The 13,026-nt window shown below is 38.8% G+C and overlaps 1 protein-coding gene and 1 long non-coding RNA gene across 2 annotated transcripts in view; one reads left to right on the top strand and one right to left on the bottom strand.

Moving 5' to 3' along the window:
* Positions 1-2,032, bottom strand: LOC108244960. Its single transcript, XR_001808951.3, has 5 exons — positions 1,934-2,032; positions 1,506-1,698; positions 1,261-1,362; positions 643-746; positions 1-102 (listed from the first exon to the last, which is right to left on the bottom strand). It is a non-coding gene; the product is annotated as an uncharacterized LOC108244960 (long non-coding RNA).
* A 152-nt stretch (positions 2,033-2,184) lies between these two features.
* akr1a1b (aldo-keto reductase family 1, member A1b (aldehyde reductase)) overlaps positions 2,185-13,026 on the top strand; it is an 18,132-nt gene continuing 7,290 nt past the window's right edge. Inside the window, exons 1-4 of the mRNA XM_025009445.2 lie at positions 2,185-2,406; positions 6,693-6,786; positions 7,557-7,676; positions 12,552-12,703. Of these exons, the coding sequence (XP_024865213.1) occupies positions 6,706-6,786; positions 7,557-7,676; positions 12,552-12,703 (353 nt within the window). The 5' untranslated portion in view covers positions 2,185-2,406; positions 6,693-6,705. The remainder of the gene's footprint in view (positions 2,407-6,692; positions 6,787-7,556; positions 7,677-12,551; positions 12,704-13,026) is intronic.

Below are 13,026 nucleotides of genomic sequence, written 5' to 3' on the forward strand. Positions count from 1 at the left end.
ACAGCAGGAGCTTGTGGTAGTGTTGAGGGTTTGGGTTGCACCCTGGCTCTCCTCTTCTGTTGATCTTCCTCACTGTCATCACCCGAATCTCCAAAGAAATGTCTACATTGGAGAGGAAAAACAACCACAGTCAGTCGTCATCATAAGCTCCCTAAATAATTATACTGTATTGTAATATATTAATAACAGTCCCATCTTCATTTGTACTTAACCACATGTTAATATTAAAAAATCTCAAACTGTCATCAGCCAAGCTGCAGTTATTTTTCTTATCCCAAGTTATTTGTTGATCAATATATACCAGGGGTCTGCAAATCTAGGCTTTAATCTGGTGTCGTGCAGCGTTTAGATGAGTCTCTGCTTAAACGCATCTGAGTTAATTATAGAGGTCATCAGCAGGACTCTGTATCAGTATCAGCATACTAAGGAGGTAATTCAGCCATTTCATTCAGCTGTGTTGGACAAGGGACACATCAAAAAGTTGCAGTACACCAGCCTTAGAGGCCTGGAACTGAACACCTCTGATGTATACTCTAATTGTCTGCACGACACTGTTTTCCTTTTACAGCTGTCTTTGCATGTGTGTTTCAGACAGTTAAAGTTGAATTTACGTGGAAATATAAAACTACAAGATGCTTTCACCTTTCGCTTTGGTCGACTGTCCTCTTCTTTCTCTTCTGTTTGCAAATCAGAGGTTCTGCATGACAGTGACCTAGTCAGGTAGTGGCGTGCTTCAAGGTCCTGATCTAAGAACAGTTTTTAAAAATTCAGACAGTGGGAAAGAATGAAGTCATGACATGAAAAATACTGTTTGCTACTTATAGCTTGCAAATTGTTCTCACTCTCCTAACAATTTGCAAGCAATCCAGTTTACATCACATCTCAGCTTTAAAAGCTAAACTCCACACTCTCTATTTCTGAATTGAGAAAACTCCTCGGATGAGAAGCAAAACGTCTTCAACTACAGAATAGAAGTCCAGTTGTTTTTGTTTTTTAACCCTTTTTGATTTTACCATGGCCTGGATGACAGAATCTACACCAGCACACAAACACACACACCCCTCAACAGAGAGATGGTGGAAAGTTAAGTCTTCAGTTGTACCACCAACACTGTGTCTGTGTGTGTGTAGGATGCAGATTCAATACTGACATGTTTTAATGTATATGACAGAGAGTGGGAGTGGGTGACAAGAGTTTTGAATATAAGCAGGGTCATAATGCTCACAGCTGTTTGAGGCGTAGCTAGTACTTATTACTCACAACATTAGGCGCAGGCAGGGGTTCAGCCTATTGGACAAGCTGGGGACAGTCTGGTAACGGGGTCTCCTGTGCCTTTTTTGAAGTCTGAGACTTAGTTACAGGCTAAAGCAAAGAATAAAATATAGAAATTATTTCTGTGTAATACAAAATATGTCTGATTCCTTCACATTCAGAAAGGGGAAAAACATTTTCTATATAGTACAGCATTGAATTATAGCCTCCTTACAGCATAGTGCTACACCTACCCTGTGGAGATGCGCTGGGAAACAGAAGACTGAAGGAACAGCTTCAGCTCTGATCTTTACTGTCTGACCTGTCCTGTCAAAGGTCTCTGGGCTGAAATGCTCACTGCAGAGCATGGAGGACGGACTAGCAGAAAATCCTTCCCTTCTGACAGCCGTTTCCCATTGCTTTCTCAGCTGTTTATCTTTGGGAAACCTACATAAGTTTGAAAAAAGTTGGCTAAGCAACTAACAACAATCAGAGTAGTTACTTCGGGCTAATTTAGTTAAACAGAAAAAAACTTTTTGGTTGTTTGGAGGCAGGTTTCACCGGGGAAATTCACAATATTATGCTCGGGAATTCATAGTATTAGCCACAAAGTCAACAAATTCTGTCCATATAATGAAAATATAATGGCCAGATACAATCACTAGTATTTTTTCATTCTTACCTGTGAAAGGTAATGCCATCAGCTCCGGTTATCACAGTTCCACGCAGCACATGAATGAGGCATCTTCTCCGATCGCTCTACTTTGCCACATCCAATATGGCGGCGACGTTGACGTACGATTCGGCGCTCAATGGGGCGTCTACGTATTCATGTCTGTGCTGTGAAATGTCATTGTTGTTATTTGCTTACGATTTTCAATAAAGTTTTTCAATTAGCTTTATCGCGAGGATAATGTAATATCGCGTGTTTTCTCAAAAATAAAAGTATCACGTGAGAGTTGTGTTGATCATTGTTTTAGAAGCGGGTACTTGCTTGACCGAAGAATGAAAAGAGCAACTAAATGAGGTTGTGTTTTTGTATATTTGGGCGGAAAACAGTAGTCCCGAATAATAACTGCTGTGAGGTTTTAAACTATAGGAGCAGGTTCTTCTTGGAAGTGGTGGACCGAACAGATTCTGACCCAGTTCTCGGTGGTAAGTTGAATGAACAGTTTTAAACTTGTATTCACTCCTGTGATAAAACAGTCATGCACCTGTTCAGATGTCTTGTTAACGTAAACTGGTATGATACGCAGTAAGTCGACGGTTTTATCCGAATAACATTAAATATAGAAGAAAAGACGCCTATCGTGTACGAGGCGTGCATGAGGCATTTATGATGCTAAAGCTAGCTGTTTAAATGCTGCCAAGGCGACCTAATTCTGCGAGCGTTTACTTTTCAGTGTAACTTAAAAATGACTACAAAATACAAAAATAACCAACAATATATAGAGATTATAACCAGTTTGTGACAACTCCTGTTTTGATATTCAGTACAAGTAACATTTGATTCAATGAAATCATCACCAGCTGCTTTCAAACATGCTATCAGAGCAATTGTCAAACATGGGTTTGGTTTTCCATCTTGTCATGCAGTGGTGCTTGAACGTTACTTTCCAGGAAATCAGCTGACTTAACCAATTTTCAAACTGCGTAATAAATGCCCTTCACTTTAACAGGATTGCATTGAAATTTTAGCAAAAACCGTGTGTCATTCATACGATTTAATACAGTTGTGAAGTTAGCTTTCATCATAGTTCATTGACTTGAGTTTGAACTAGAGAAAAAAAATTCTGCGAAAATGCAGTGTGAGTGTTGAATTATACAAATATAGCTAAATTCTAAGCAATTGCAGGATGTAAGCTAAATGCTAAAAGTAGCAGAACCATAGCTAAAACTAAAAGTAGCATTATAAGACAAAAATTGAGCAGAAAACTGAAGCATATTTCAGAGAGAGAAAAATGTTTTTGAAGGAATGGAAGAGATCTCAATGTATTTTTAAGGGAAAGTTTATTTTAAATGAAGTTAAATATATATATTTTTTTATTTATTTTTTTTTATTTAATTTTTATTTGGAAAGGCAAGATACAAATTACTTTTACATTCCAGTTTCCCCCACATTGGGAGGAAGAAAAGAAATACACAGGCCAATCCAAGGTTTTTATGTAACACGCGAACAATGAAAACGACAACAGAGAAAAAAAAAAAAATGTGAGTGTGGGGGGTAAGGAAGAGTCAGGTCTATTTTCCTTTTGTCAGTGGTAAAACACAGTCGATAGCAAACATTTCCCATAATCCTGAGTTAAGGTATAGTAAAACAACACAACAGTACTCACATGTAATGGCTATATTTAATCTACTGGAATAACTGACTTTACGTAGTTGGTCCATTTAGACCAGATCCTGAAAAAGGATTCTCTCCGACCATGAACAGAAAAAGATAACTTCTCCAGAGTGTAAATGTCCTGTACAATGGAAACCCAATCCTCCACTGTGGGTGCTTCGGGCTTTAACCATTTTCTAGTGATTGTCTTTTTGCTTGCTGCCAGAAGCATTAACAGGAGTTTTTTGTCGTCCAGAGTCCAGTTATCAAATGAAATATTTCCTAAATATAGGGATTCACAATTACATAGGATTCCTTCAGTAAAGATGTTATTTAGGTGGGAACATATTTGTTCCCAAAAGGCCTTAATCACCGGACAAGCCCAGAAGATGTGGTGGTGATTTGCTCCATTTGTTCCACAGAGTCTCCAACACGAGTCTCCGCTGCCCTGGTGTTTTTTCTGGGCTGGAGTTACAAAGTATCGAACAGAGTTTTTCCAACTGAACAGCCGCCATGTATTGGAGCTTGAGGTCATCCAATGCAATTTATTAATCTGTTCCCAGACTTCAGTTGTAATTGATAAATTTCCTTCTTTTACCCACTTGTTTCTTATGTAGTCTGTATCACCTTGTTTAGACAATAGAATGCCATTATACAGTAAGGAAACAATTTTTTTGCATGAACCTGATTTCAACAGGGACAGAAACACTTTAAAAAATCCTGGTTTGGCCGTATCCCTATTATCGCATATATTTTGATTGAAGTAGGACCTAACCTGCAGATATCTAAAGAAGTCGTCCTTCTCCAACCCTTTAGACCTCTGGAGTTCCTCAAAACTCTGAAACACACCCTTCCGGGTAAATGTATAGTACGTGGTTAATCCTTTTTGGGTCCATCCTCTAAATCTTACATCAGTCTTATTTGGTTTAAAAGCTGAGTCAAAGGCACACCACCTGAGTATTTTTATCTGGTTACCCAATTTACACATTTTAACGACCTTATTCCAAGAATCCAGCATGGTGTGTAATGTTGACCCATATGGTATATTGAGCCCCTCTTGTAAATCCTTATCCATTAGTACTGATATTAAAGGTATTCCTTCCACTGTTGCTTTTTCCAAATCTTTCCACTTTGCACTGTAAAGTGGAGAGGATAGACAGAGTACTGGTCTTAATTGAGTTGCAAGGTAGTAGACCTGTAGATTAGGAAGACCTAGTCTACCTTTCTCTTTCTTTAACTGCAGCGTACTATATCTCACTCTTGCCTTTTTCCCCTGCCAGATATATTGGGATATTGTTCTTTCCCACTCCACGAAGTGCCTATCTGGGATCAGAATAGGTAGACACTGAAACAGATATAGGAAGCGCGGGAGAATATTCATTCTGACCGACTCAACTCTTGAGTGTAAATTTGTAAAAGGAATCAGATTCCATCTTTTCATGTCTGATCTCAGATTTGAGATTAGGGGCCCATAGTTAACTTCAAAAATCCTGGAAAGGTCCTTGGGCAATGTGACCCCTAAATATTTTATGGATTCTGCTTCCCATTTCCAATTGAAGAGGCTCCTAATGTTGTTTTGTGGGTTATAGTTTATTGTTAAAACCTGAGTCTTGGTAATGTTTATCTTGTAGCCCGAAAGCAAACCATATTCCTTGATCGCTCCCATAAGTATAGGTAGGGTTTTAGCTGGGTTTGTTATGGTCAACAATAAATCATCTGCAAATAATGACAACTTTTGTTCTCCGGGTGCCATATGAACTCCAGCTATGTCCGTCCTCTGTCTTATCCACTGACTTAGAGGTTCAATGAAGAGGGCGAAGAGGAGTGGAGAAATACAGCATCCCTGCCTCGTACCCCTGAAGTTAAATATTTTGATGGTATTAAAGTTACCAAAACCAAATGTTTTAGCACACTGTTCCTGATCAATCTAAACCTTTTGATATGTAAATGATTAAAATAGCAGAAGAAATGACAAACCAGAAGGCATTTGTGAGAATGGTGATTCAGCGCTTCTCAACATTCACACAAGTAGTATCCTTTATTTAACCAAGAAAAAAATGACTTATTGAGATTAAAAACCTCTTTCCCAAGAGTGACCTGGCCAAGACAGCAGCACAAAATAAGACTTTACCACAGAAAATTTAGGTATGTGTGAGGGATTATTTCCATTACTTTCACACAAGCTTTCCTTTCTGCTGTCATATCAAAAGTTTTTCATATGAGGACATAAAAAAAAAGATATGGTTTTTAAAAGGTTCTAAGATTATTTAATTCTGATTTAAAGTGTAAAAAACACACAGCAGATTTCACCATCAATTTATTAAAAAATAAAATAAATAAATAAAAAGTTGTGTATGAAAAACTAATTCCGGCATGTATCTAAATAATTGAACCAACTTATCAGCAATAACTCTATGTAAGCATATGTGTAACAGAAAGACTGACTGTATCAGAGACCCCCTACCACCCCACAACCCTGGCCCATACATTTTGGGGTGATTTACACCATGATCACTGGCATTTCAGGGTTTCTTTTTTCTCACAACTGATTTGAGTTAAACAGACAGCTGTTTGCGTCTGCGTGTTATTCTGAACTAACCATGCTTTGTTTGTGACTGATGTTTGTACCAAGATGTCACAGTACGAATAAATGTACTATTCCACCCCTACCTGTCATGAACTTTAAACTTTAACCTGCTAACTAAGGTCTGTAGAGTCTGAGATGATGTTCTTGGGGTTTTTTTGTAATTTCTCTGAGCGCTGCACATTCTGACTATGGGGTGAATTTACTGGGATGTCCACTCCTTGGAAGATTGACAGCTGTTTTTGATGTTTTCAACTTATGAATAGTCTTTATTTTTGTACAATGATGGACTCCAAATAGTTTGAAGTCCACCTTTAACCCAAGAGCAAGCAAAATGGGGATTTGATTTTCCACCAAACATAAGAAAAACTTTTGGCCATTCTGGAAAATAAGTCTTGTTACAGTAGAATTTGAGTTGGATTATGGTAGTTTATGAGGGCTTATTCAAATTCTGCATTTCAAGTTAAACATTTGTTGCTACTTCAGTTTTAAACATGCCTGTAAGCCAAATTTTCTCTGCTTTTCCCTTTAAAGTATTTGGAGGGCCATGAATGACTTTGCAGTTCTCAACACCGGGAGAAAGATGCCCCTCATTGGGCTGGGAACATGGAAGAGTGAGCCAGGAAAGGTAGGGGTCAACAAGTAATTGATAGAATATTCCTCTGAGATAGAATTACTCTGGAATGGCTATTTATGGCAAAAGGTGAGATATATGGCTCCCATCTTGTTAGGTGCACTGTACTGTTTACATCAGGGGTGGCCAACCTCACCCTTGAGGGCTATTATCCTGCACGTGTTACATGTTTTCATGCTCCAACACACCTGATTCAGTGATTAAATTACCTCTTCATGTTCCACAGAAGCCTGTTAATCACCCATTGATTCAAATCAAGTGTGTTGGAGCAGAGAAACAAGTAAAACATGCAGGATAGTGGCACTCTGGGACCAGGGTTGGCCACCCCTAGTTTACATATTGAAGCCACACATTATCTCTATGTGTGTCCTGCATGTTGTGTCATCAGTCCAAAAATCATTCAGCACTCAGCATTCACACTGCATTTTCACAGGAAATGCTAAATTTTCTAGTTACAAAAAATATTTTTATAGCTGCTGCCCAGGATCTGCACTGCTCTAATAAGTAGACAGTGTTAGCACATGGAGCTGTTGAAGATTTAATTAGATTAACAAGTTAAATACTGGACTTCCATAAATTAAAACGATATAAACAGCCACAAATACTTTATGTATTTGCTGCATCTGTTAATAGGTGACTGATGAAAATTTGTAGTGTGAGAGAATTTTGTTTGTCCTAAATTTTCAGGGGCTTCAGATTAGTTTTACAAGTGATGGCCGTACCTTACAAGTGAATGTTAAATGAAAACGGTTGTCTTTTTACAGGTAAAACAAGCTGTCATGTGGGCATTGGAGGTTGGCTATCGTCACATTGACTGTGCAGCCATCTATGGGAATGAGATTGAGATTGGAGATGCTCTGCAGGAGATGCTCGGTTCTGACAAGGTAAAACTGCTTCACCACATTACCTTGGAAGTTCTGCTAAGTATTTCTTGACCATTAACTAATGCTGAAATACAACATGTTTCAATGGGTGAGTGTCATAAATCATTCATTTACGGATGGTATTAGGCTGGACTTCAGTTGACTGAAGGAGTGAGGATATATGTATGTATGTGTTCAGAAGACATTTATTTGAACAATAACCACAGTGGTGGGAAGGGAAACAGAGACTGGCTTTTTTTAAAACCAGTATAACTGTACTTGCAGTTCCAGTGTTTGTCTTACAAATTTTGCTAAGTGTGAAATGACAAATATAAAATGAAACAAAAACAAAACTATAAAAATGAACTCCTCCAGCAGAGAACGTGCGCTTCTATAAAAAATATCTTCGCCGCTGTTTTTAGTCTTCTACTGAGCGATTTGGTCCTTGCAAAATAAATAAATGACGGAATAATGAACAATGTCTCAGAATCAGAACAAGAAGATAAAGGGAAACAATTCCTTCCAGAAAGAGCTTGTAAATTCTTTGACAAGAAAACAAGCATGTTTACATCATTGGGTTTTAGCAGAGTGTGCAGGTTGTTAACAACATAACCAGTGGTACTAAAGACGAGTTATGAAGGTGTGCTTGTGGCCAGTATGCACAGATGTTTTTGTGTCATTTGAGATGACAAAAAGTCCATATATATATATTGCCCATTGTCATTTGTTGGACTGATGATTATCGGTTGAAAAAATTTTACATATCGCCCAACCTTAGTTAGTGTGTGTGTGTGTGTGTGTTTGTTTTTAGATTTATTTATTTCTTTTAGCCATTATGCACTTGCAAAATTCTCAAAATTCCATTTGAAAGGTATCTTGTTGCATTTTTAGTATCTCCTGGTGGTCAGATCAAGCCAAAATGTTTAGCCATTTTTTGAACTCCTGAAAAAATAAAGGTAGATACTTTAAAATGGAGCATAGCTTTCTCTATGCAGAAGGTTTTGAGTCATTCAAATAATACCTCTTTAAAATTGTAGCTCCATAGGACAAATATCTAATTTTATTTATCTATTTATTTATTTTTGTATAACCTAAAATCACATTGATTTTATTTATTTTTGCTCATAAGCCACACCCACTTCAGCCAGTCATTGACATTTTGAGGGAAACAAGTCAATGTCATCCTCAGCATGCGTCTTTGGTTTAGTTTTCAAACACTTCAACATTGTTGGGATATAAACTCAGTTATAGTGTCCTCTAGTGGTGAACATTTATAGAACTAAGTGCAGTCACTAATAAAGGCAACTTTTGCATTAAAATATTGTTATATTTCCTGAGATTATTATTTTTTTGCCCATTTTCTTTACTAACTTACGACTTCCTAACTCATTTGAATGCAAATTCAAAGAAAAGTTGACAGAAATACATATAAGCACATTTTGGACTCTTGAGCAAATATGGTACATTTTTTAAATGAACACAACATCTCAGCTTTAAAAAGCTTGAACTCCACGCACTAAGCTTTTTATATTGAGAATGCTCCTTTGATGAGAAGCAAATCATCTTCAGCTACAGAATAGAAGTTGTCTTTGTTGTTTAACCTTTTTTGAATCAACCTTTAAAGTCATTAAGAGTAGGTTTTGACGATGTAGCAAAAAAGATTTCTAAGTGGAAATGAGTTGGCCTTTACCACGTGATTAAGTGCAAGGAACACAAACACATTGATATAAGGCTTTAAATTGCGTGATATAGAGTTTTTATTTACATTTTACACAGTGTACCAACTTTTTCAGAATTAGGGTTGTATATTTATATTCATATTCATAAAAAATAACTGACAGTTATTTCCAACACTTAACTTGAGCACTACTTATTTTGCTAGATTTTTGCCAAAATCTTCAGGATTAACTTTTGGACCCAACCTTTTCTGTCTGTTAACAAAATATCTCACTGGACAGATTTTAGTAATACGCAGAAAGTAATTATAGGTCTACAACCGATTATCTTTTGAAATCGGTCAAATTCAAAATGAATGCCACAGCTAAATGAACTTAACTAACTATAACTCAGCCAATTTTACAGTTAATGATCCAGATTTGGTATCGTAGTAGTTGAGTCATTATTAACACATACTTTGAGAGTGAGATCTTGCAGTATCGCATGAGATCGAGGACATAATTTTTAAAGATTGACAACACGGCTGCAACTCCATCATTTCTTACTGTAAGATGATCTTGGTCTAAAACTCTGGCATGAAAGTCAGCAGGCGATACTGTATGCATTTCTTTAAAGAATGGTAGGGTTTTTATTAGGGTAATAGATCAGTTATTGTGGCCGCATGGTGGTTGGTGCCTGTTGCGGCGGTAACCCTCGAACCCGCTGGTGGACACTGGCGGTGAGGGATGTTGTCAGGCTGAAGGAGTCCTATCAGGCCTTTTTGGCCTGTGGGACCCCAGAAGCAGTTGACAGGTACCAGCAGTCTAAGCAGCATGCGGCTTGGGTGGTCGCTGAGGCAAAAACTCAGGCATGGGAGGAGTTCGGAGAGGCCACGGAGAAAGACTGCCGCATGGCTTTGAGGCAATTCTGGTCCACCATACAGCATCTCAGGAGGGGAAAGCAGTACAGCATCAACACTATTTATAGTGGGGATGGTGTGCTTCTGACCTCGACTCGGGACGTCATGGCTCGGTGGGCAGAATACTTTGAAGACCTCCTCAATCCCACCGGCTTGACTTCCATTGAGGGGGCTGAGCCTAGGGACTTTGGGTTGGGCTTTCCAATCTCCAGTGCTGAGGTCACTGAGGTGGTTAAAAAGCTCTTCAGTGGTAAGGCTCCGGGGGTGGATGAAATTCGCCCGGAGTTCCTTAAGGCTCTGGATGTTGTAAGGTTGTGTTGGCTAACGCGACTGATATCCATGCAATATTGCATGGATTTGCAGTTCCCTTGGATTGGCAGACCGGGGTGGTGGTCCTCTTACTTAAAAAGGGGGACCAGAGAGTGTGTTCTAACTACAGAGGGATCACCCTCTTAAGCCTCCCTGGTAAGGTCTGTTTAGGGGTTCTGGAGAGGAGGGTCCATTGGCTAGTCGTACCACGGATTCAGGAAGAGCAGTGTGGTTTTCGTCCTGGTCGTGGAACACTGGACCAGTTCTATACCCTCAGCAGGGTCCTTGATGGTGCATGGGAGTTCGCCCAACCAATCTACATGTGTTTTGTGGGCTTGGAAAAGGCATTCGACCGTGTCCCTCAGGGAATCCTGTGGGGGTACTCCGTGAGTATGGGGTACCAGGCCCTTTGATACGGGCTGTTAGGTCCCTATATGACTGATATCAGAGCTTGGTCTGCATTGCCGGCAGTAAGTCGGACTCGTTTCCGGTGAGAGTTGGACTCCGCCAAGGTTGCCCTTTATCACCGATTCTGGTCATAACATTTATGGACAGAATTTCTAGGCACAGCCAAGGTGTTGAGGGGATCCGTTTTGGTGGCCTTAGGATCGCATCTCTGCTTTTTGCAGATGATGTGGTCCTATTGGCTTCATCAGGCCGTGATCTGCAGCTCTCGCTGAAGCAGTTCTCAGCCGAGGGTGAAGCGGCTGGCATGAGAATCAGTGCCTCCAAATCCGAGGCCATGGTCTTGAGCCGGAAAAGGGTAGAGTGCCTTCTCCGGGTCGGGGAAGATGTCCTGCCCCAAGTGGAGGAGTTTAAGTATCTTGGGGTCTTGCTCACCAATGAGAGAAAAATGGAGCGGGAGATCAACAGGCGGGTTGGTGCAGCGTCTGGAGTGAAGTGGGCACTGTACCGGTCTGTTGTGGTGAAGAGAGAGCTGAGTCAAACGGCGAAGCTCTCGATTTACCGGTCGATCTACGTTCCTACCCTCCTCTATGGTCACGAGCTTTGGGTAGTGACCGAAAGAACGAAATTGCAAATACAAGCGGCAGAAATGAGTTTTCAAACAAGATAGTTACATCAAATGTAAACGGCACATATTGCATCTTTTCTACAGCCATAGCAAATGTGTAAAGGTCACACTCACTGTACTGTAAATCACTATACTTCGCCATGCATCTTCACTTCTCTTTCTCTTCTTCTTCTCTCTGGCTGTTGACCCTGTCAAATTCATTGTCCTTCCATTGTCAGACATTGTAACATTGTGTTGTTCTCTGACTATATACAGTATATACTTGCCAGTTGATGGTTAATGACCTTAAGCTATTTCAGAAAACTGGTTGGTCTTTGGTTAATCTAATGTTTCACACATTTACCTTCGTTGGAGAAAGTCAGGATTCACCTGGGAGCAATTTACAAATTCAGGACAGATTTGGAAAAAAAGTCTAATGGAAATGTATAGAAATATGCTTGACATATTATGACAACTTGTTCAGCCATTTAGCATTTAAAGACTTGTGCAATGAACTAATGCCTAAATGTTGTTGTGAGTGAGACTCTTCAACAGAGACCCATATAATACAGTTTGATCAACATGACATAATCAACTGATAATGTAAGAAACAGCAGAGAGTTGTACATAATCATGGATGTACCAAAGCATTTGCAACTTGTGCACATCAAAAAAGCAGATTCTCATTTCTTTGAACAAGTAGCACAATGATGTGAAGATTGAACAACTAATATGATTAAGCGTAGACAAAAACTTCGGTGAAGATTTATTGTTTTTGCTTTAATCCCTGAGCTTTGTTTACAAACAGCAACAACAACATTAGCAATTACCCCTGTGGTACACTGTAAATTTAACATTTGATGAGGTAAGGTGGAGATTCAAGGTGAGATTACTGATTAGTAATTCAAATTAGTTACAAAATTTAAAGGTTTTTGCATATTTGAAAAGAATGTCCTATATGACAGACCTGTCAGCCTGATACTGTTTGCTTGTTCATCAGTTCCTGAGAAGAGAGGACATGTTCCTCACATCTAAGCTGTGGAACAATCAGCATCACCCAGAGGATGTGGAGCCAGCCCTCCTTAAAACTCTGAAGGACTTAAAGCTGGACTATCTGGACCTTTACCTCATGCACTGGCCCTATGCATTTCAGTGAGCACAGCCTCCATGGAGGATTAAGAATACAATTGCTTATTATTTTGAGAAAGCTAAAATGAATTAATTAGCAGAACAAGTGATAACTTACTGCATTATTATCCAACAGTATTAAGAGTTTCAAGAATTTGAGAGCTTCTATTGTTTGTTTTTGATTGTTTTTGTTTTGTTTGCTTCTATTGTTTGTTTTTGATCCAAACATTTGGTGTTCTATTACTATATATATATATGTATATATATATATATATATATATATATATATATATATATATATATATATATATATATATATATATATATATATATATATATATATATAT

The sequence above is a fragment of the Kryptolebias marmoratus genome, linkage group LG18, assembly GCF_001649575.2.
Source record: "Kryptolebias marmoratus isolate JLee-2015 linkage group LG18, ASM164957v2, whole genome shotgun sequence".
NCBI classification, from domain to species: Eukaryota; Metazoa; Chordata; class Actinopteri; order Cyprinodontiformes; family Rivulidae; genus Kryptolebias; species Kryptolebias marmoratus.